The sequence below is a fragment of the Calypte anna genome, chromosome 7, assembly GCF_003957555.1.
Source record: "Calypte anna isolate BGI_N300 chromosome 7, bCalAnn1_v1.p, whole genome shotgun sequence".
Taxonomy (NCBI): Eukaryota; Metazoa; Chordata; class Aves; order Apodiformes; family Trochilidae; genus Calypte; species Calypte anna.
The window spans coordinates 16406926-16429179 of NC_044253.1; the positions used below are offsets into that span (position 1 = coordinate 16406926).

General features: G+C 60.0%; 2 protein-coding genes across 5 annotated transcripts in view; both read left to right on the forward strand.

Moving 5' to 3' along the window:
- The first annotated feature begins 5550 nt into the window (after positions 1 to 5550).
- DES (desmin) lies at positions 5551 to 11247 on the forward strand. The gene is made up of 9 exons (XM_008493948.2): positions 5551 to 6192; positions 7922 to 7982; positions 8174 to 8269; positions 8386 to 8547; positions 8639 to 8764; positions 9469 to 9689; positions 9823 to 9872; positions 10109 to 10191; positions 10310 to 11247. Exons 1-9 carry the CDS (start codon positions 5642 to 5644, stop codon positions 10349 to 10351), a joined length of 1392 nt encoding a protein of 463 aa, XP_008492170.1. The 5' UTR covers positions 5551 to 5641; the 3' UTR covers positions 10352 to 11247.
- A 2042-nt stretch (positions 11248 to 13289) lies between these two features.
- The window catches only part of SPEG (striated muscle enriched protein kinase), a 39662-nt gene continuing 30697 nt past the window's right edge, over positions 13290 to 22254 (forward strand). For 3 of the 4 annotated variants that reach the window (XM_030454531.1, XM_030454534.1, XM_030454533.1), the window contains exon 1: positions 13290 to 14197. In XM_030454531.1, coding sequence (XP_030310391.1) covers positions 13789 to 14197 — 409 coding nt within the window. In that variant the 5' untranslated portion in view covers positions 13290 to 13788. The remainder of the gene's footprint in view (positions 14198 to 22254) is intronic. The other variant, XM_030454532.1, reaches the window with a different exon arrangement.

Sequence of the window (22254 nt, forward strand, 5' to 3'; positions counted from 1 at the left end):
GAGGGGCATAGCCTGAGCATGTCCAGGGTGGCTTGGATCAGGGTGGCTCTTGCCCTTGGCTGTGTCCCCTAAGTGTTCTGGGTGTGGCAGCAGGGGTTTGGGTTTCCATCAGTGCTCGTGCATCATTTCCCAGCAGGATTCTGTGTCTTCCTGGAGATAGAAGGATGTGGCAGTCTGTGAGCAGTGCATGGGGCCCAGGTGATTGGTTCCAGCCAGATTCCCAGCTCCTGAGTCACCAGCGTGGGCACCCTGTTGTCCAGAGACACTATCCATGTCTTGGGGCCTGAAACTGGTGGTCCTGCTGCCCCTGACCCTGGGACCTGCCATGCTGGGAGCTCATGACAGCTCTGGATTTATGCTCCCAGCCCCCAGCACCTGCCACTCACCCTCCCCAAAGTAGACAAGCACTCCCATTGCCTGGCACCCCGCGAGCAGACAGCTGGAGGGTCTCCATGTCAACCACAGCCACCACATCAAAACACAGGGCTAGCACCCTGCTGAGATGGGACAGGGCTGGGAGGAGGCACCCAGCACCCCAGTTCAGAGCTGGGCCGCACATGCTCCCTCTTGCTGAGGGGACCTGAGGTGACAGACCCCAGCTCCCCCTGGCAGCATCACCCATCTCAGGGCTGGGTGCTCCTGGGTGGTCCCCAGGTCATGCATAGGGACACGTGGGAACATTTTCAGCATGGGTGCCTGGAGCTGATGACAGTGTGTGGGTGCCCAGAGAATGGGTGTCCAAGGCAGATAGGTGTAGGGAGTGAGTGCAGGAGTGGGGGAAGTGCCCAGATTTGGGGTTGCCAGAGCAGGAAGTGAGTGGCAGGGACGGGTGTGGCCCTTGCCCAGCCCTATAGGAGCGAGCAAAGGGCAGCACCCTGGCATGTCACAGTTATTCCCAGAGCAGCGGGGCTTCCAGAAAAAGCTCCTGCTGGCTATTTCTGCGTGAGCTCTGACTCACCCCTGGCTGGATGCCAGGGGGCTGCACAGCACCTGCCGTGGCTGTCCCCCACCCCATTGCTGTGCCCCCAGGAAGGCAATGCTCCTGTCCCCGGCCCCCTCTGCCACACAGATTCCCCACTGCCACAGGGAGCTACAGGCATCTCCCCAAAACTGTGGCCAGCTCCACCTTGGGGTGCTTGCACCCCGATGCTGGGCTCACACATGTGCTCAGGGGTACCTGGCAGAGGCAAGAGGGCGCCTTGACTCATCCCCTGGCAGCTCAGGGTGGGGAGCCATGTGTGCTTTGCTCTGGGAAGTGTTCCGTGTGGCAGTGAGGGGCTCTGGGGGTGGGCAGCCAAAGCTGAGCCCCACTAGAAGGGGTTAACAGAGAGATGGCCCAGGGCAAAGCCTGTAAACACGTCTCCAGGGAAGTGATGCCCCTTTCTCCTGCTGCCTTCCAGGCTACCCAGACCCCCTCCCTTCCTGCCCTGCCAGGATGAATGCAGGGATGGCACCCATACCAGCAGTGAGGTGGTCCCCCCCCATGGCCCACGTGTCTGAGCATGAAAAATCACTGCTGGGCATTGCTGGAGGCTGAGCACATGGTGACCATGCCTGACGTGAGCAACCAGCCATGCAGTGGATGGCTGCTACCTCATCGCACTGGCATGAGTGATGCTATTGAGGCCTGAGGGAGGGCAGACAGACGCCCCTGCATCCTCATGGACTGTGAGAGCATCCAGTCCCTATGTGGACATCAGTGTGGACTAACAGGGGCAGCTGTGCACCCCCAGCATCCCTACAGACATAGGGGCAGGAGAAGGTCTCCATAGACCATAAGGGGAGGTGGACAACTACAACCTGCCCCTGGACTTTGAGGGAAGGTGAACACCCCCAGAATCTCCACGGGTCATAGGACTAGGTAGAGATGAGTGATAGAGCCAGGCATTGACCACCTGAGTGGACATGGAGGTAGCTGGTGTCCTCCAAGACCTACATGGCCTTGGGAACAATAGGTCACCCCCAGCATTCTTGTGGACTGTGAAGTAAACGTCTCACCCCAAGGATCTAAACATACCCAGGAGGGTCAAACACCCTCCAGCATCCATAAAGGTTACAGGGCAGAGCTGGACATCCACAGCATCCACAAGTGCTGTGGCTCCCTCAGTATCCCTGTGCCACTCAGGCAGGCCACCATTCCCATCACTTGAGGACACAGGGTGAGGGCCAGAGGCAGACAGATGGGCTGTGTGCCCACACCAGTGGCCCTGCTCTCTGGAGTGAGTGAAGTGTGGGGCAGCTGGAGCGAGCTGGGGGCTGGCGACTGCAGCCTGTAGGGCACTCACCAGCTTCTAGGACCCTGGCAGGTAAGGCTGGACCCCAGTCCAGGCAGGGAAGGAGAACTATCTCCTATTTAGACAACAGCACATGCCCTGCATCTGTCAGCACTGGGGAATGGGCCACATGGTCCTTCCCTCTTAGGGTAAAGGCGCCTCAGAGGCTCATGGCTGTAAAAGGAGCGGGATGGAGGGAGACTTCCAGGGGCCAAGAGGGAGGGGGATGGACAACCTCACTGCTTCATTCCTATTCCACCAGGGCCAGGCATGAGGGGAGTGGAGGGGCCCTGGCAGCAGCGTATGGAGCTGAGGAAGAGACAGTACCCCATCCCTGCAACCCACCCGGCTCCAAGCCCCAAGATGCTTGCAGCCTGGGGAGGCTGTGCCTGGCTCCCCAGGCAGCTTAAATCCTGGGGGAGCAGCAGGGAGGGAGGTCCAGGGAGGAGGGGCAGCCACAGGATGCAGCTGGCTTCACTCAAGGGGATGTCATGACCAGAGGGATCTGTTTGACGTTCCAGCTCCTGATGCCTTCCCGGCAGCAGCCCTGTCCCAGGGCCTGTTGGGAGCTGGAGCCACGCCAGTGTGGGGGCTCAGGGGCTGCTTCCCAGGCTCCACTGGTCTGGGTCAGCCTGGCCTGGGATGGAGCCATGGGGAGGCTGAATATGGCTGGGCAAGAGGCACCCGTGCACTGATGGTCTCTGAAGCCTCCTCACTTTTTGCAGGGGCTTCAGCTGTCACCAACTGCTTGGAGACATGGGATGGGACTCTGGCAGGATCTCTGACTTCTGCTCCTCATCCCCCGCTTCCTGTGCTGTTGTGTCCTGCATGCAGACGGGACTTTCCTAAGAGGCTGTGGAAAGTCCAAGGCGTCTGTCCACCCTCTGCCAAACATGGGGCCCCTGCCTGTACAGAGCCATCCCGGAAGGCTGTAGTGAAGCTGATGAAAGGCCACTTAGACAGTTTGTCCCAGAGTGGTTTCAAGAGGATGCTGCTGTTTAACCCCTCAGAGCAGCTTCCCCTCCTAGCAGCAGTGCCCAAGAGTGCATTTCCCTTTCCCTGGGCACCTTCCCTGGGGCACCTCTCTGCTCTGTGGGATGAGGACAAGGGCTCACCAGGCCTTACGTGGGGCACTAGAGTACATGGGGCACCTTCCTGAAGCAGTAGAGTAGGGTGCTGAGCACCACTGGACGTGCCAGCCCTGGGAGGGGGACACTCTGTCCAGCAGGATGGTGGGTTGGGATCAAGGGAAGGAATGTTGGAACAACGTGGCTGGCACTCTGCTGACCCAGGCCCCTGGGGTCCTGTGAGATGGTGTGGGGATCCACTGCCCTTCTGCACTCCAGGGAAGGGCTGGCATGCCACCCTGATAGCACTCATGGGGCAGGCAGGGCACATGTGCAGGGCTCAGGGATGCACAGGGCAGACTCAGAGCAGGGCCAGAAGGAGGAAGGATGCTGTCTGTTTTTCCATCTTCTCCGTCCCCACAAGCCCCCCTTTCTTCCATCCTCCCCCCTGTGCTGGGATGAAACAACCTCATCTGGAAATACCTTCCCTTTTAAAGGCAGGCTCTGCCGGGCAGCCTGCACCCTTTGGGAAGCTGCAGCATTACGCAGATGGGAGAAGCTCCTTGGATGGGGGACTTGGAGAGGACATGGAGTGTCTGCCTACCTGCATGGTCACAGGGTCCAGACCTGGCCTCCTGGCTGGCAGAAGGATGGTAGAGAGCAGACAGGAGTGCCCCCAGTAGCCAGAGCAGTTGGGGATGCTGCTGTGACCAAGCCTAAGCCTTTACTGTGTTGGTGCTGCCATGGGGGAGCCTGGGCACTCTTGGCATCTGTGTTGCAGCTAGGGTGGGGGGCTGAGAGGTGCCAGGCTGGGCAGAACCAAGTGCTGCTCCTGTTGCTGAGTCACTTGGTGCCTGGTGGCACAGCAATCCCCTCTGCCAGGGCCTCCAGGGACAGAGGCACTGGGACTGTGCCAGCTGATGTCAGCCAAAACAGCCCAGCACCCCAGGGCTGGCATTCACCAGGTATGCCGGGGGGGGGGCTTGTGAAGTGATGCCTGAGGGGGTCCCACAACACAGCCTTCCGCATTCAGTATGTTCACCTCAGCTGGCACAGGTCTGTGTGTAGCCCCATTTGTCCCTGCCCTGTTCCACCACCTGTCCAAGAGGTGGGAAGCTGTGGCAGGGGTCTTGAGGTGAGCTGGGATATTCTTATTCAGAGAAGGTTTTGAGAGCTGGGGTGGGAAAGGCTGAGGAGAAAGGGAAAGGCTGAGGAGACAGGGCAGAGCCTGCAGCACTCTGAGATGACCTGGGGGCCTTGTTCTGCTCTTGGGGTGACAGGGATTAGAGAGGAGCTGGGGCTGCTCTGGGCAGGATCCTGGTCCAGCTGTGCTCTCTGTATGACTGGTGTGAGAAGGGTTAACTGGGTGCCTCCCCCAGCTATAAATACCATGTATGTCCCACGCATATGAGCTCGAGAGGCTATTTTGGTTGGATGCCTGCTGCTTAGGGAATGTGCCAGAGTGAGGACCTCGGAGGTGATGTCAGTCACTGGGACTACTCTGGACCCAGCACCTGCTCAGGATCACTCAGAAGCACCCCAAGAGCACCCAGCTCTGGGTTAGCACTCAGCCCTCCCATATCAGAAAGGAGAGGTTGGATGGTGGGTCAGCACAAGAACATTCAGAGCAGGAGTCCCTTCACATAACTCCTCCTTAGGGTTATCCCTTCCCCCCCGTCTGGAGAACTGAGCTTGGGGCTCTTGCTGTGGAGCAGATCAAGGCACCATTAGGGGTATTTTTGGGGTGCCCAAAGCCAATTTATGGACTGTGGCCAGCAGGCATGGGGTCTGGCTTGAGGAGAGACAAGTGAGGGTGTGAAGGGCTGAGTCCCTGTCTTTCACCCCAGCAGCAGCTCAGAATGTTTGCCTGTCTGTCCAGGCCCTCAAAAGTGTCACTGCACACTGATGGGAGTCTGGGCAGTGCTGTGGGGCTCACCACAAGCCTGTCCCCCTTTGTTTCCTTGCACCACGAAGGAAAGGACAGCACACAGGGGGCCAGGGGGAGGCTGGTACACCAGCGGGGTCTGGGGGTGCCTGGGGTTCCATGGGCACTGTCGTTGTCCCTTTGGGGGTCTGTGGCCCAGAGTTGCAGGCAGGTGAGGAGTGGTGGGCGGGGGCTGGCGGCCGTTCCCCCCCGCGGCAGCATCCCCCAGCTGCCTGGCAGCAGGAGGGGCGAGTGATGTCAGCAGGATACAAATAGCGGCAGCACGGGTCCCCTCCCGAAGCCTCTCCGAGCTGCCGGCCGCTCGCCAGCCCCTCCGCCTGCTCCCTGCTCCGGCCTCGCCGCCACACGCTGCCACCATGAGCCAGTCCTACTCCTCCAGCCAGCGGGTCTCTTCCTACCGCCGCACCTTTGGTGGCTCCCCGGTCTTCTCTCGTGCCTCCTTCGGGGGCAAGGGCAGCAGCGGCAGCTCTGTCACATCCCGCGTCTACCAGGTGTCCCGCACCTCAGCTGTCCCCAACCTGTCCAGCTTCCGCACTACCCGTGTGACACCTCTGCGCTCCTACCAAAGTGCTTACCAAGGCTCTGGCGAGCTGCTAGACTTCAGCCTGGCCGATGCCATGAACCAGGAGTTCCTCCAGACCCGCACCAACGAGAAGGTGGAGCTGCAGGAGCTCAATGACCGCTTCGCCAACTACATTGAGAAGGTGCGCTTCTTGGAGCAGCAGAATGCCCTCATGGTCGCTGAGGTCAATCGCCTGCGGGGCAAGGAGCCCACCCGTGTGGCGGAGATGTATGAGGAAGAGCTGCGGGAGCTCCGACGCCAGGTGGACATGCTCACTGGCCAGCGGGCACGTGTGGAGGTTGAGCGTGACAACTTGCTTGATGACCTGCAGAAGCTCAAGCAGAGGTAAGGATGGGCTTTGGAGTGTCTTCGTGGGCATCCATCCCTGTGTCTCCATCCCTAGGAAAGGGTAGTGGCAGAGCTGTCTGCAGCAGACCCTTGGGTGCTCACTGCTATCCTCTACCCCAAGGCATGGACCCTGTTGTGACCTCTTCTTGGTCCCCATCACCCTGTCCCCTGGGGAAGGAGAGCAACTAGACCATGCTTCTCTCTGTCTGCACCTGCCTGCAGGACACCATGCAGGGTGCCAGGTCCTTATAGGTGCACACAGTAGCTTCAAATTTTTGAAAGAGAGTTTTGTGACTCTCTACACCAGTGCTGGGTGCTTTCCAAACTGTGGCGTGGAACAGGCAAGGGGGAGCTGGCCCAGCTGTGTGGGACCAGGTGAAGTAGGTGCCCAGAGCCTGGGCAAATCTCTTAGGGTACTCCAGATGGCTTGTGCCAACCCTTCCTCTCCAGGCACCCAGGGAGCACCCAACAGGCAGGACAGCAGGAGTGTCCCCCATGCCCTCTCTTGCAGCAGGTCCAAGGCCAGGCTGTGATGTCATAGGACCCCCAGAGCAGAGGAATTGGAGTAGTCCCTGCTGTGGTCCCCATTCCTTTTCACACCAGGGAGAGCTAGCAAGCCCATGGATGAGCTGAGCCCTTTGGAACATTCAGACAGAGCCAGCCAGGCAGGCGGAAGTGAGGGGGAGGAGGATGACCCGGGGACTGGGTTCTCTGACAGCTCCAGACATAGAGAAAGGAAGGGAAGGAGTACCCACGCTTCTGCAGGCCAGGGATGCTCCAGGACTGCTGTGGGTGTCTGTGATGGCCCAGGAGCTGCAGGGACCCCCCCAGGGATGCCATGGGCTTGGCTGGTGCTGGGGAGGAGCCTGGGAACAGAGGGAGTCGCCACATAGGTTGCCAGGCTGTGACCTCCCAGGTACTGACCAGCATAAGGGCACCTGGCAGCAGGGGTAGATGCTCAGGGTGGGCTGCTTGCTCTGATGCTGGTCTGTGCTTTCCCTCCTGGCCCCTGTGTCCTGAGAACACTGAGTCTGGAGACACACCTTCTGGGGGTGACACATCCATCTGCCTCCTTCTGTCCCTGCAGCCCCAGTGGGGTGCTGGTGGGGCTGCAATTGGACAGAGCCCCTGATGATGGGAAGCTGGGGTTGGCATGGAGGATCCCCAAATGTCAGGGGACGAGCAGCTCACAGAACAAACAGGTGTTGGGTTCGTGCCACCCGCTGTTCCAGCACCGCCCAGGGAACCTCCGTCTCCTGCTCACTGACCTCCCTCTGACCAGCAGCACTGTCCCCTCCCCTGGATCAGCCCAACCCCCCGAGGCTCACACCCCAGGAGTGTGAGCTCCATTCCCCTATCCCACAACATTGCTGAGACCCACTTGTCCTGCTTTCCCTGGGACAGATCAACCCGTGGACCCCCAAGTTCTGGACTCTGCACCCTGTCCCCCCGGCTGCCGACCACTCTCCCCTATAAGGGCTGGGGCAGCGCGGTGGCACGGAGCTGACCTCATGCCTTTGTACTCTCCCCGGTGTTGACTATAATAGGGAATGGGAGGAAGAGCTCTTGGCTTCCAGCCAGCCCCCCCGCTGCCCGCCGGGAATGCAGGACAATCCTGTGTCTGTCTATTGGGCCACACTAGGCTCAGGGACAGCTCGTGGGGAACATCTCCACTGAGGGACAGGGCTCCCTCTGTGTACCCCTGACCTCCCCTCTCTGTCCCCAGGCTCCAGGAGGAGATCCAGCTGAAGGAAGAGGCTGAGAACAACCTGGCTGCTTTCAGAGCCGTGAGTACCCTCTCTTCCCCTGTGCTGTGGGACCCCCACCTCTCCTCCCACCCCCATGTCCCCACAACAGCCCAGCCCCAGGCCATGGCCCTAGGCATAGATTTGCATCCTCTAGACGTTGATGCCTCCTCCCAGTGCTCCCCCACCTCTCCCCCCCCCCACTAACCCTTGCTCTCCATGGATGCCCCCAGGATGTAGATGCAGCTACACTGGCACGTATTGACCTGGAAAGACGCATTGAGTCCCTGCAGGAGGAGATTGCCTTCCTCAAGAAGGTGCACGAAGAGGTAGGTTTGGGGGTGGACCCCTTTTCTACAGGCACCTGTGGGACTAAGGGACAGGACAGAGTCTGAGGTGTCCTGGGTGAGAGAGTGTGCCCTGAGGTGTCACCTTGTCCCCCTAGGAAATCCGGGAGCTGCAGGCTCAGCTGCAGGAGCAGCACATCCAGGTGGAGATGGACATTTCCAAGCCTGACCTGACGGCTGCGCTGCGGGACATCCGTGCCCAGTATGAAAGCATTGCTGCCAAGAACATCGCTGAGGCTGAGGAGTGGTACAAGTCCAAGGTGTGGGAGTTGGTGGGCTCTGGGCTTGCCTGGGTGCGGTGGGTCCTGGCCATCCTGGTGGCAATGCCCACTGACCCTGGTCTCTCCTCAGGTGTCTGACCTGACACAGGCGGCCAACAAGAACAATGATGCACTGCGGCAGGCAAAACAGGAGATGCTGGAGTACCGGCACCAGATCCAGTCCTACACCTGTGAGATTGATGCCCTCAAGGGCACGGTGAGCCATGGGCAGTATTGTTTAGGCCTCCAGCTTCCCAGTAATGACCTGCTGAGCTGGGACGGCTTGGGAACCTCTGGGACTTCTCTGGGGTGGGGGCTCTTCCCAGGTCTCTAAGAAGTTCCTATGGTCTTATTCCTCAGATTTAGACTGCACCTCCCCCTGTGGCAGTGTAGGCCTCTGTGAGATGTTTTGGCAGAGGCCCAGGGTCAAGACACAGCTTGTAAAAGTTACCCAGGCTGAGAGGCAGGCAGGTGCAGGGCTCAGGGTGTCTTGTTGCAGGCTGGGAAGGTGGTTGCAAACAAACACAGCACAACAGTCTGGTCTGGTCCTGGCACCGTCACGGTCACAGGAGACAGGCAGCAGGCACCAGTGTGGCAGTGTCACCCCAGGGCAGCTGTCCAGTGCTCCTGCACCTCTCTGTCCTTTCCCTCTGGGACAGGGTGGCTTTGCTCCAGGAGGGCTGGGCACTGGGGCGGAGGGTTGCCCAGCCTGCCCATACCAGACCCTGCTTCCCAGTGTTGGAGGGTGATGGCCACCCATCACTGTCCCACTTCAGCTGGACCCAGCCCAGGGCTGACCACGGCTCTCCCCATGTCCCTTGCTTTCCTCTAGGATCCTCCCTCAGCAACCCAAGCTCCCACCCCAGATGACCCCTGGCTCCTCCAGGTTCCCCCCTTTGCTAAACCCTCCTGTCTCCCCAGAATGACTCGCTGATGCGCCAGATGCGGGAGATGGAGGAGCGCTTTGCTGGGGAGGCTGGCGGGTACCAGGACACCATTGCTCGGCTGGAGGAGGAGATCCGGCACCTGAAGGACGAGATGGCCCGGCACCTGCGTGAGTACCAAGACCTGCTCAATGTCAAGATGGCTCTGGACGTGGAGATTGCCACATACCGCAAGCTGCTGGAGGGCGAGGAGAACCGGTGAGTGGCAGGGGGGAAGGACATGGTGGAGGAGACAGCAGGGTCAGCTGTTTTTCTGGGCTCCCACCCTGTAAGCAGCTGCCCTAAGGCAGGGGCTGGCTGGTGCTGAGCTCTCCCCTCTGTGTTCCCACAGGATCAGCATTCCCATGCACCAGACCTTTGCCTCCTCACTCAATTTCCGAGGTGAGCATCACCCTATGAGGAGGGGGCAGTCACAGGGCAGTCACAGGAGCCCCTCCTTCCTGAGGGGCTGTAGCCAGGTTGGGGACCCATGGGTGTCTCACTAAGCTCCTGGTGAGGGGTGAGGGGGGATATTACATCATGGATCTTGAAGCCCTCTCAGTAACCCCAGTCCCTCCCATGTTACCCCCATGCCACATGTCCCAATGGTCTCATCTGCTGTGTCCTCCCACCCACAGAGACCAGCCCAGAGCAGCGTGGCTCTGAGGTGCACACCAAGAAGACTGTGATGATCAAAACTATTGAAACCCGCGATGGGGAGGTGAGCAAAGGGTGGCAGTGGTGGGGAGTCTGGAGGGAGTTGAACATGGCACCTGTCCCCAGCTCAGGGCTTGGGTGCTGGCTCAGCATGGAGTCTCACAGTGTCTCTCTCCTGGCAGGTGGTGAGCGAGGCGACCCAGCAGCAGCATGAAGTGCTGTAGAGGAGGCTGCTCCAGCAGCCCACTGGCACCTTCGATCCCTGCCTCCGTCCTGCCGCCAAGCTCCCCTCCTGCCCCCCACCTCACCCCCCAATGCTCTCCAGGCACTGCCCAAGGAGTCCCCCTCGCGGAGCTGCCTCTGGGCCCCTCATGCCCCCAGGGCTCTCTCCTTCAGCTTCGAAAGACTCACTCTGCTTTCGCAGCTTCGCAGTGGCAACGCCAGCATCAGGATCAGGCCCGGGATGGGGGGGCAGAAGGAGGGAGGGAAGGGACAGGCAGGAGGGGCTGGGGGGAGCAGGTGGTGGCCTAGGCCAGCTCCATGGAGAGCTGGACGGTCCCAGCAGCAGGTTCTGGATTCCCCCACAGCCCCCTTCCTGTGCCAGGGCACGGGATTTGGTTTTGTCCCAAGAGAGCAGGGACTTGTCTCCGAAGCAATGCCACCTTCCTGGAGCTGGCTCTTCTCTGAGTGTACGGTGGTGATTCTGGGAATGGGGAGCAATGGGGTCTGGGACAAGCCCCCCGTTCTCTGCCTGGCTTGGAGCCAGCGTGCTCCCATCCCGCTTCCCTTCCCTGACCCAGGGGTTTATGTCTTTGTGCTCCCCCAGCCCAAGAGGCATCCCTGTGGGACAGAGGAGAGCAGCACCTGCCCCCCCCCCCTCATCGCAGGGACCCCCAGCAGCAGGAGGCTGCACGGGGCCAGGCTCAGGAGCTGAGAGGGTATCTGTAGGTGGACACAGGAGAGAGGAGTGAGTGAGTGGGAGAGAGGGGGGAGAAAAAGAGAGGAGTCGGAGAGAGGCCCAGGGGCCAGGGCAGGTGCCCCCACCCCTCGCCCCACTGCACCCCCACCCCACTGTGTCTATGTGACTCTTCAGGCGGCTGAAATAAACAGCGGAGCATCACCCCTTCCTCCCAGTGCATCTCTGGGGCTGGGATGGGATAGGGTGGTGGGGAGGTGATACTCATAGGAGGCATTGCACAGACTCCTGGCACTGGGCTGGGGTGAATGGGGCAGCCAGAATGTCCTCGAGCTGCCTGTCCCCTAAGCTTCTGGCCCCTGTGTGTCCCTCATACTGAAGGTGCCCCAGAGCATTTTGCTTCCTGTGGTGGTGGGTTTCCTAGTTACACGGGGTGGGGAAGCCCTGCTGGGACAGAGGGCAGTGGCAGTTGAACCCTGACAGGTTTGGAAGGGGCTCTGTGTGCCTGACCCCTGTTCTCCCCATACATGCATGGCCTCACACCATGATCTGGTGACTCTGAGCTGTCCCCTTTCTGCCCTCACCCAGGCCACGCCTGCCGCAGACCTACAGCTGCTAGGGATGTCTCTATGCCTCGCCCCAACAGTGCCACTATCTTGCAAGCAGAGCCCCCCTCATCCCAAATCTATATCCTCCCTGGCACCCTGGGAGTATCAGCACCACCACCCTACACTTATCCCCACCCCAGCTCAACCTCCATCCTCAACCTGCCCCCTGTGCTTTCTCCCCCCTAACACACGTGCTCCCCTTCCCTGTGGTTGGAGTGTGAGGTTTCCTGGCTTCAGCTCTTTCACCGTAGCAATGCCATGTGCAGCAAGGGAACTCAGGGTCCAACATCCCACAGGCAAAGACATTCAGGGTTGCTCTGAACTGGGAGGCATTAGAGGGTCCGCACCTCTCCGCCAGACAGCAGAGCCCTGCGAGGGGACTGAGCTAGGCAGGGGGTGATATTTTATGGACAAGGCAGGTCCTGCTGTCAGCAGTAGGGCTGGGGATAGGGGTTCCCCGATGGAGAGACCAGAGTGACAAAACCCACTTTTGGTAGCAGGGCCAGCCGGGGCCGGAGGGGTGTCGGATCTCAAAAGCTGTCTCCAGCAGGTGGCCCTGTGACATCGAGGATGGTCCCCGAGGATGCGCTGGGGAGACATGACACCTCCCCGCCCGGCCCAGGCTGGCCTAACCAAGGCTCTGTTCCGGGTGTCTGGGGGTGACAATCGGGATACAGAGCAGCCTTTGGCCTGTAGAGCACAGCAGGCAGGGAGGAGCCCCTGAAGCCTTCTGTGGGCGTGTCCTCCAGCCCCCAGAGACCCCAGGGCTTACTCAGACGCTTTGCAGCCGAGCTGTGGGTTCAGCAGGGCATCCCACTCTGGAGTGCCCCAGCCACTCAAAACAGAGGGATCTTAGGATCTTCTCCTCGCTGGTGATGCTCTACTGGTGCTGGCACCCTTGGGCCAGTGGTAACGAGCTGTGCCAAGGCCGGTGAGGACTGATCTGCAGCCGGGAAGCAGTGTGTCCCGTCTCCCACGTCCTGCTCATCCACATTTGCAGCCCCTGGCGATGGCGGCTGGGGCCAGGTGCAGAGAGACATGTGTCATGCATGGAAACAGGATGGGAGAAGCCCTGCCCTGTCCTGCACTGCCCGGGGATGGCACAGGCAGTCCCTGGTTGCTTGTTGTCTGGAGTGCAGCACGGAGGAGCCCTCACAGGGCACCCCAGACTCAAACATTAGGGTGCTCCTGATCCAAGCAGGGCTTTGAGTGGGGGATTGTCCAGGACTCACATTGCCCAGGGCAGAGAGGGGGGAGCTCGGTGACAGAAACGGGGTTTTGTTGTTTGCAGCCTCCTGTTGGGTGGGTTTAGGGTGAGCAGGGATGCAGGGGTCCCCCTGCTCTGTCTGCTGGGGATAGGGCAAAGGGGCCCTGTGGTGCTGGCTCCTGCGCCGGGGTCTCGCATTGCAGGAAGCATGACGGTGTCCTTTCCCTCTGCATGCCACCAGGGTCTCTTCATCTGGATCCAGTGACACCACCGGAGAAGGGGAAGGGGAGGAGGAAGGCTGGGTCCCCCCCGGGCCTCACTGCTAATATGGAAAGGTGCTGGCCCCTTTCTATCTTTGCAAGTGGAGCTGGGCTGTAGGGCTGGGGCGGCAGGCGCTGAGAGGGGGAGCCTGGCCAAGGAATGTGACATATCAGAGGCAGCTGCCACTTCAGGAGAGGGGGCAGAGAGAGCACAGCTCACCGGGGGCCGCGCGGGACGGGACAGGCGAGGGGGGGGACGCCACGGCCCCAGCTCCTGGACGGCTCAGGAAGCGGCCGTCTCCCGTGGGATTCGTACCCAGGCCAGCGGAGGAGCAGGTGCCGAGGCACTGGGAGGGCTCGGGGCTGCAGCAGAGCATGGGGTCCCGCACTGCCCCGGGTGTTCAGTGAGCAGAGGCTTGGCAAGTAGCAACCCGAGCCCCCACCTAAAAATAGCCCCTTGCTTGCCCACGGCACTGCGACCTTCGGGGCTGCAGCCCGTTGGGGGGAAGGCACCGAACAGGACGGCACCTGGACCGGGGAGCCGACTCTGCCCCAGCACCCCTGGCAGGTGCCCAGCACCCCCGGGCTGCAGGCGGGGGAAGAAGAGGGGCACAGTGCGGCGGACTCAGGGCAGCGGGGGTTGTGGGCTTGGGCAGGGGACCTGCAGACCATGCACCGAGCACAGGGACGTGGGAGCACAAGCAGGGCCAGTGGGGAGCCCCGGGCTGCCCCTCCGAGCCCCGGCATTCCCCCAAAGCGTGCCAAGGTCACAAAAGAGCCAGGGGCATCTGAGGAAATCTCAGCTCACCCAGCAGCACCGGTTTTTGTGCGGAAGCTGAAGAATGCAGCAATTGGCACTGGCTGTGACATCCGGCTGCGGGTGGTGGTGGCAGGCAACCCCCAGCCTAGTCTCCGCTGGTACCGAAATGAGGAGCTGTTGGCCCCGCATGGGGAGGAGTATGGCACCCTCTGGATTCGGGACAGCAAGAAGGAGGATGCTGGTGTGTACACATGTGTCGCCGAGAACGAGCAGGGAGAAGCCATGACCAGTGCTGTGCTGGCCATCATTGACATGGAAGGTAAGGGTGGCATGGCCACTGGCACAACTGTGTTGGCACAGCCCTGGGCACTGGTTTGCTTTGGGTGGCAGAGGAGCTTTGCAGGCTGCTGCCGCAGTGTATGCCTGAATCCAGCTAGGGCTGGGCTTTGCTGCAGGCTGGGGTGCTCAGTGCTGGCAGCACCAGGGCAGCTTGCTGACCTGAAGTGAGTATTTGGCTGCTGTACTGGCTGCCAGGCCAGGCAGGGTGCCAGGGCCGGGCACAGAGGTGTCGGCATTATGTGATGCCAAGCCTGCTCCGGGCAGAAGGAGAGAGAGAGAGAGAGAGAGAGAGACGCAGCTTGGGTGCATGCCACTGGTGGTGCCACCCTCCGCAGCCGCCAATACAGTCCCTGCTACCTGTTGGTGCCTCTGAACAAGTCACCCCTGCGCACCAGCTGCCTGCGAGCAGAGCTACCGGCAGCGTCACCGACACCGGGCCCCGCGACCGTACTGGGAGAACTGGGACCCTCCGGGCGTGGAGCCGGGGGGAGGAGCTTAACACTGCAGGGGGCAGGAATAGTAAGTAGGTGGAGTCTATATCCTGCAGTGGGAGGGGCCTGGTGGTTAATGAACAGGGGTGGAGTCAGTTATGCTGCCCTTCTGGAGCCCTATGGGCCCCTCTGCTCATCACCTGATGCACAGGCAGGCTGCAGATGGATGGGTCTCAACCTGCACAGAGGCCTAGGAAGGAGCTCAGGCCCCTCTGTCCCAGCATGGAAGCCACCTCCCTGGGGCATTCCAGACCTAGGTGTCGGGGAGCCTGCTGGCTGGTGGCCCTGCTTTGAGACAAGAGCTGTGCTGTCTGCATGCCCACAGTGAGGGCAGAGAGGAAGGGAGGTGGTTCTGAGTCCCGTAGCTCGAGGGAAATAACTGCACCCAAGGCTTGGCTGCATGGGAGGTGTGCTGAAGATGCTGCACCTTGAGGGAAGGACTGGATGGCAGTGGGAGGGCAGAGGGAGCCTTTACAGTACTGTGGGGGGAGTAATCGAGGAAGAGGAAGAGCCACTCTTTGTGAGGCTGGAGAAATGGTGTTTGAAAGAAGGAGGAAGGGTTACATGCTGTTCGTAGGCCTGGTAGGGAGCCGGGGGAGTAGACAAGTGTGCTGAAGGTATCCTGCCCTACAGTGGGCCTGCGATGGGTCTCTGCCCATCGCACCTTTGTGGGCTGTGGCACCATGCAGGCAAATGCATGGTGCTGTATGTGCAGAGAGAGTGAGAGATGTTCCCTGCACCACGGGGTGGGAACAGCCTGTCCCAGGAGGTCGAGATGGGGGGTCACCCTGTACTCACACTCCAGTGTGCACCTCTCCATGGCACTGCTGTCCTGGGCCCCCCTGCCTCTGCCCAGCAGCCAGGCACCGCCTGATTTCCCCAGGTGCCCGTTCCCGTTGTGCTGACGCACTCGTCCCTGCTCCCGATTCCCAGCCACCTTTCTGGAGCAGCTGAGGGAGGGATGGAGCCTAATGAGGGAGGATTGCCTAATACACTCGGTGAATGTCACCCTGCCCCGGGCGCTCCTGCAGGCACGAGGCCAAGTGAGGAGGGGCAGCTCCTGGTGTAGCTTTGCTCCAGCTCCATGTCAGAACAAACCCCTCAGTGTGCTGGTCTCCATGGTGCACCATGTCCTGCAGGTGCTGGTCTGGATGTGATGGGATGTGGGGAGTGGTCCAAGCCTGGCCCTGTGTGTTTTTCCCCTAGGGCCATTTTCTCCATGCTGGCAGCCAAGTGGTGAGATGGGTCATCGTGTGAAACGGAGTAGTCGTGCCACTGCTCTGCACCTTCCTGCCCTGACACCCTGCCAGGATGTGTGGTGGTTCTGTGGCTGCCAGCATGGAGGCCTCAATTGTTGAGGGGCTCCCCACGCTCCCCACAAGACCCAATTCTCTGGGGACCATGGCAGTTATGCTTGTTTTAAAGTCAACCCTGTGCCAGGCAGGGACACTTAGTCCTTGTTCCCTGGCGGACTTATGAGCTGGGCCATCAAACAATTAGGGGGCAAGGGGCATGTCAGTAAGATCCCCAGGCAGGATGAGGTCTTTCTCTGGGCTTGGGGTCCCTGGTCCCTGTGTATGGAGGTATAGGCATACTGTTGCTCCATTCACTGCCATTAGGTCATGGTCTCCAGTGGTGATAGAGCCAGGTCTTTCACTTTTTCTTCCTGGCATCATCTCTCCCCAAGGTGGCTAAGGTCACTGCTTTTGGAGTGAAGGAGCTCTGTGCTGCCTAGCTCTGTGCTTGTCCTCGGCAGCTCCTCCTGTACCAGCTCAGCATTTCCCCTTGCTCACACAAGCCCAATTTAGCTCCTCTAATCCCTTGCCCTGAATCTGTCGCTCCACCCCACTAATGATTTTCTCCTGCTTTTCTCCCAGGTCCCCCAAGTGCGTCAGTGCTCAGCATGGGGAGCAAGGAGAGCACACATGGGGATGGCCAAGGAGGAAGGCACAGGGGCTCCCTGGAGGCACACCAACCCCATTGTGTGTGTCCCACCATCCCCACCATGTCCCACCCATCTGCCCCTTTCCTGTATCAGGTTCTCCTCCATGAACCTCCCTCCATGGGCACAGGTGGAGTGTATTCTCACAGCAGTATCAAGCTGGTCCAGGGGCTTCACAGGTCTATCCAGGGACCCTCCAGACTATTCCAGCCTGTCTTGGTCCCTACCATGACTCCGCTGTCCCTGGGTTTGCTGAAGCTTGTATCACCTCTCAGCTGCATCTCCTGAATATTTTCCCCACAAACCAGATTAAATGACCTCTTAAGAACCCGAGATGATCTCCTTCTAGAGCCCAGCCCTCCCTTGCCATGCCAGCACTGACTGATCCTCCCTGACAGGGCAGCCTCTTGTTTCAAGGTTGGATATGTCTGTCTTGAGCTCCCAGTACAAGGTCTTGCTCCAGTTGCCTCCACCTGCACTCAGCAATCAAACCACCTTGGAACTTTTCCTCTGCCCAGGGAACAGTCTGCACCAGCCTGTGTGTGGGAGTGGGGAGTGGGCTAGAAGTGTGTAGTGGCCCTGCACAGTCCTTTCCTGTCCAGCCCAGAGTTACAGTGGAGCAGCATGGACATGTTTTTGTGGCAGTGGTGCATGGTGATGGCGATGGCACCCTGGCAGGGACGGCTGCACTGTCATTGTCCCTAGTGGCTCAGCACCTCTGACCATTTATCTCACTGCCTAATTTTAGTCCTTTACTTTGCAATGCCAGGCCCATGTTTAATGCCAACTGCCCCTTTCCTCTGGTGCCCCTGCCAGACCTTCTCAGACACCAAGTAAGACCTAAGGTCTCCTTTTGCCATCTCTTCCTTCCTGTGGTACTCTCCGGGGATGCCTCAGTTTCCCCTTGCTGTCTCTGGCTGCCCTCCGGGGACACAGAAGCATCTCCAAGGAGCCCAGGATGCAACAAGGCTCCATCCCAGGCTGCCATGCCCCACTGTGGGACCATGCCTGGCTGTGTCAGCACAGGGGCTACCTCTGCAGAGCTGCTTGGCTGGTGCTGGTTTCAGGTGACACAGGAAGAGGTCCCCAGGACTGAGCATTGCAGGGTTGGTGGGACTGGATCTGGCCTTCAGGATACCACTCCATATTCAGCACTGCTGAGGCTGCACCTCAAATCCTGGGTTCATTTTTGGGCCCCTCACCACAAGAAGGGCATTGAGATGATAGTGTGTCCAAAAAAGATATATGAAGCTGGTGGAGGGTCTGGAGAACAAGTCTTACGAGGGGTGACTGAGGGAACTGGGGAAAAACTGGAGAAAAGGAGACTGAGAAGAGACCTTCTCTCTATTTACAACTACCTGAAAGAAGATTGAAGCAAGGAGGGTCTTTTCTCCCTAGTAACAAGTGATAGAACAAGAGGGAATGGCCTCAGCTCATGCTAGGGAAGTTCAGACTGGATATTAGGAAAAATATTTTCACTGAAAGGTTTTGTCAGGCACTGGAAGAGGCTGCCCAGTGAAGAGGTGGAGTCACCAACCCTGGAGGTATCTAAAAGATGTGTAGATGGGTTGCTGAAGGGCATGGTTTAGCAGTGGGTTTGCGAGAGGTGGGCTAATGGTTGGACTTGATGATACTAAAGGTCTTTTCCAAGCATGGTTCTATCATTCTATGCCCACAGCCACTAGGACAGTGGGTGAACTGTGCAGTCTACCAGTCCTCAGGCACAGCCATACATCCTGGGGCTGTGCACGTCTCTTGGGGGAGGCATGGAGGCCAGCCCTTGGGCAGCTACTGGAGACCTGGGCTCCCAGCTCTGCCCCCAGCCACCTGGGCAGGGTGCTGGTGAGGGTGTCCACGCATGCTGGGTCCCCATCCCAGGGGTTCTGAGGACCAGGAGCATTCTCCTTGGTGAGCTGAGTGGCTGGTGCAGCTGTCCAGTCAGTCACCTCCACCCCTGCCCTCTTGCCTGCTGCTGGGTAGTTATTTTTTGCTGAGGAATGTGCCATCCCCTCAGATTCTGGCAGGCTGCAGGGCTTGTGTTACAGGCGAGAGGCTGAGACCTGGGCCTGCTGATGGGTAAATATAGCACCGCTGCTCAGAGCTGCATGATGGAGCAATGGCCTCTTCCTACTCCCAGGGCTGGACAGTGCTCCCTGTGCTCCTCCTGACTCCAGGTTGTCAGCTTATGCCTTGGCACAGTGGCACTGGGAAGGGGTGAGCTGCTTCTACCCTGCTGCCTGCACACTTGCCTACTTCCCTCCGCCTTCTGGATGCAGCCCCTCAGCCTCAGGCAGGGGGGATGCTGGGAGTGGGGCTGGCAGGGCTGCGATGAGATGCCTGCTGCCACTCTGCTCCATGCACAGGCACCCAGTGCCAAGGTCACTTTGCTGTTCTGTGTCCCCGTGTCCTCCACCTGCAGTGGGCACCATGTGATTAGGCATCCTAATGGTGGCAAGGGGAGGCGACGCTGGAGAAGTTGTGCCTTGCCTGGGAGGGAGTCACAGCAGAGCATTGCTGTTCTCCAGGGCCAGAAAGTTGCTGTGCTGCTGCCCTGGCCCATGATAAGAGCCATCCTGCTGCATTTATTTCTCCCTGGAGACAGGCTTGGGAGTGGTCCTCACCTCTCAAGAATCCCAGCACATCCCCACCTCCCACACACTGTCCCCAGCAAGCTCCTGGAAGCACAAAGCATGAAAGATTCATGGCCAGACCTCCTTCTGACCGAGGTGGCTGTATGAACCTGCTGCCATCAGTTATTCAAGCACTGAGACAAGGGGCTGATGGTTGGGGCTGGGCTGCCAGTGCCTGGCCAGTGCTGTGGTGCTGAGCTGCTGGGGATGTCCAGCAAGGTGTGGAGAGCATAGTACTGAGTGGAGGATTAATGCTTCATTTTGGGCAAGTGTTTGGTTTTCTTGGAGCTGGGTGGCAATGGGGCTGTTAGCTCTGGCTCTGCCCTTTGTCCATGCCATGGCCATGCTGGGCCATGTCATCCACCCCATGTTGCTGTCCTGCAGAGGAGCAGGGCAGTGCCAGGACTGCCCCTGACCTAAGGAAGGACAGAGGGGCTGCCCTGGGTTCTGGTTGCCACAATTTCTCACCAGACACCTTCTACTGGACTTTGCCCTTGCAGGGTGATGTGCAAGTGCTGCTGACTCTGGAAAGGCCTTTTGGGCCCACAACAGTCACTGCCTCTTGGAGGTGACTCAGCTGCTTCTAGGGGTGAAGCATCTCTCAGGCAGCCCAGAGCCATTCCTGGGGCTTTTGCTGGAGACGATTAAACAACAGAGCTGCAGTCGCAGGGAAGGGCTGTGTTCCTGACCAGCCATGAGCTGTGGCTGATGGGGCAGGCAGGTATGGTGGTCAGAGGATACTCTAATGACAGTGCTCAGACTGGGCAATTGTGGTCCCTCCCTGGGCCCAGCCCTGGGGCTGTCCCTGGAGGTGGTAGCACCCTTGGCACCAATGTATGCCAAGCCCAAGCTTGGTGCTCCTTCCCAGCATCCCTGACCAGGGATGCTTTTATCCCACTTCAGTGTGAGAAAAAGATACAGGCTGTGCAGGTCCACAGCAGGACCAGAGATGCTCAGCCTGGGTGAGAACACCTGGCAGAGGGACCCTGGGTGCAGGAGCCCTGTCAGACATGAGCCCCACAGTCCACCCCTCAGAGGTACCCGTCTCTGACCCCACCCAGGGCTGGAGGGCCCAGCCAAGTACTCTGGCGGGAGTTTCCTTTAGTGCCAGCTCTGGCATTCATGGAATTTGCCTGACGTGCAGGGTCTCCACGGAAACTCCACACCATCACTTGAATTATGGGACTGTCAGAAATGTTGTATAAACAACTCCTTTTGTACTGAGTAATTTGAAAGTTATTAGAGAGCCATGAAAAGCCTCACGTTGGGAGTTATGGGCTGGGAGGGGAAGTGGAGAAAAGCTGCTGGAACTGCCAAGTGTTGTAGGGAGTGTTATGCTTGTGTGCAGCCCTGTGTGGGGCAGCCAGCTCCCCAGGGACAGGTGAACATCTTGGGGACAAACACTGGGTGGAGGCATCCCCATGGATGTTCTGCAGTGGAGGACAGACAGTGGAGCTGGGACCTTGGCAGCTTCTGCAGGAGCCTGGAAAAGGGGATAAGGGATACTGCAGGGCTCAAAGGCTTGATGAGCTGGTGATGGGCGCCCAGACCTGTGGGTGGCCTGGCCACCCAGTCCTGCCCTGTGCTGCGCCATGGGTCCTCACGCCAGCATGACAGGAGGCGTTGTGTTTGTCGTGCAACATGAACAGAGACTATGGCTTACTTCCTTGGGTCATGCTGGCATCCCCACCAACCACAAAGCACAGATGCTAGCCCAGGAATGAGCAGTCAGGTCCAGCTGTCCCAATGTGGGTCCTAAGGCACCTGGGGGGGGGGGTTGGGTGCAAGGTCTGCCTTGGGGCTCTGGATGCCTGGTGCTGGAAGCTGTGTGGTCTGCAAGAGGGCTCATGGAAGGGGGGCTCATGCTGTGGCATGAGCAGGCCCGGCAGTGCCAGGCCAGGGGGGTTGCTGCGAAGAACTGTGTCCATCTTATCTCTCGTTCATGTGCATGTGGGTAGTAGTGGTGGGACCTGCACCCACGTCTTGGTAAGGGGATGTTTCTGCACCTGCAGCGCTGATGGTTTGAGGATGTGGGGGACTGAGCGGAGACTGGCAGAGCATTGCTGAGCCCAGATCTTGGCTGGGCAGTGTCATGGCACACTGTGGCTGTGCTGCTGTGCACAGGGTTGTGGCAGCCAAGACAGTGGAGCTGGCCCATTTAGGGGCACTTTGGGAGCAGTGCGTAGAGGGCAGTGGTGTGCAGCTCTGGTGTGGTGCGCTGTGCTCTTCATATCCCCGTCAGGATGCGCGTGGCAGCCGCGGTGGTGTGCTGGGTCCCACGGAGCTGAGCACGGGAGAAAAGAGTAGCCTCTGCCCAGAGCAATGGGGCGGGACGGAGGGGTGGCAGTGGACAGCAGGACCGCCGCATTGTTCGGCAGGGGGCTCGGATCCCGGGGTGCCGTGAAGCCAAAGCCAGCGGGGGTGTGCTCTCCCAAACCGCGCCCCCTGCCCTCCCGCCCCGCCCCCCCGGCTGCCCTCGCCCCCCCGCCACCTGTGCCCTGCCTGTCCCCCGCCGCTGCCACCGTGTGCCAGGGCTGGCGGGGAGGCGGAGGCGGAGGCAGGAGGGGGAAGGATGGAGGGAGGAGCACTCCAGTGATGCTTCATGCTCACAGCTCCAACCCTCCTGCAAGCCCAACCTGGCGAGCCCTTTCCTCTTCCTCCGCCGTCCCCGGCTGCCGGCGGTGGAGGATGCTCGGAGCATCGCTTGCCCCCCCGGCGTGCTGACAGCGGGGACCCCGCGGGGAGCGGGCTGGCGTGCTGCCGGGCTTGAGCCGGTGTGACCGGGCCAGCGGGGCTCTGCAGAAGCATGAAGAAGATCTGGGTGAAGAAGCGTTTCCAGGTAAGGGCTCCGGTCTGCCGCGCCGGAGGGTGCCGGGAGGAGGGGGCAGTGCCAGGGACCGGGAGCGCATCACGATGGGGATGGGAACGAGGGTGGGGTGGATGGGGGTGCCCCTCCGGCCCTGCCGCTGCTACC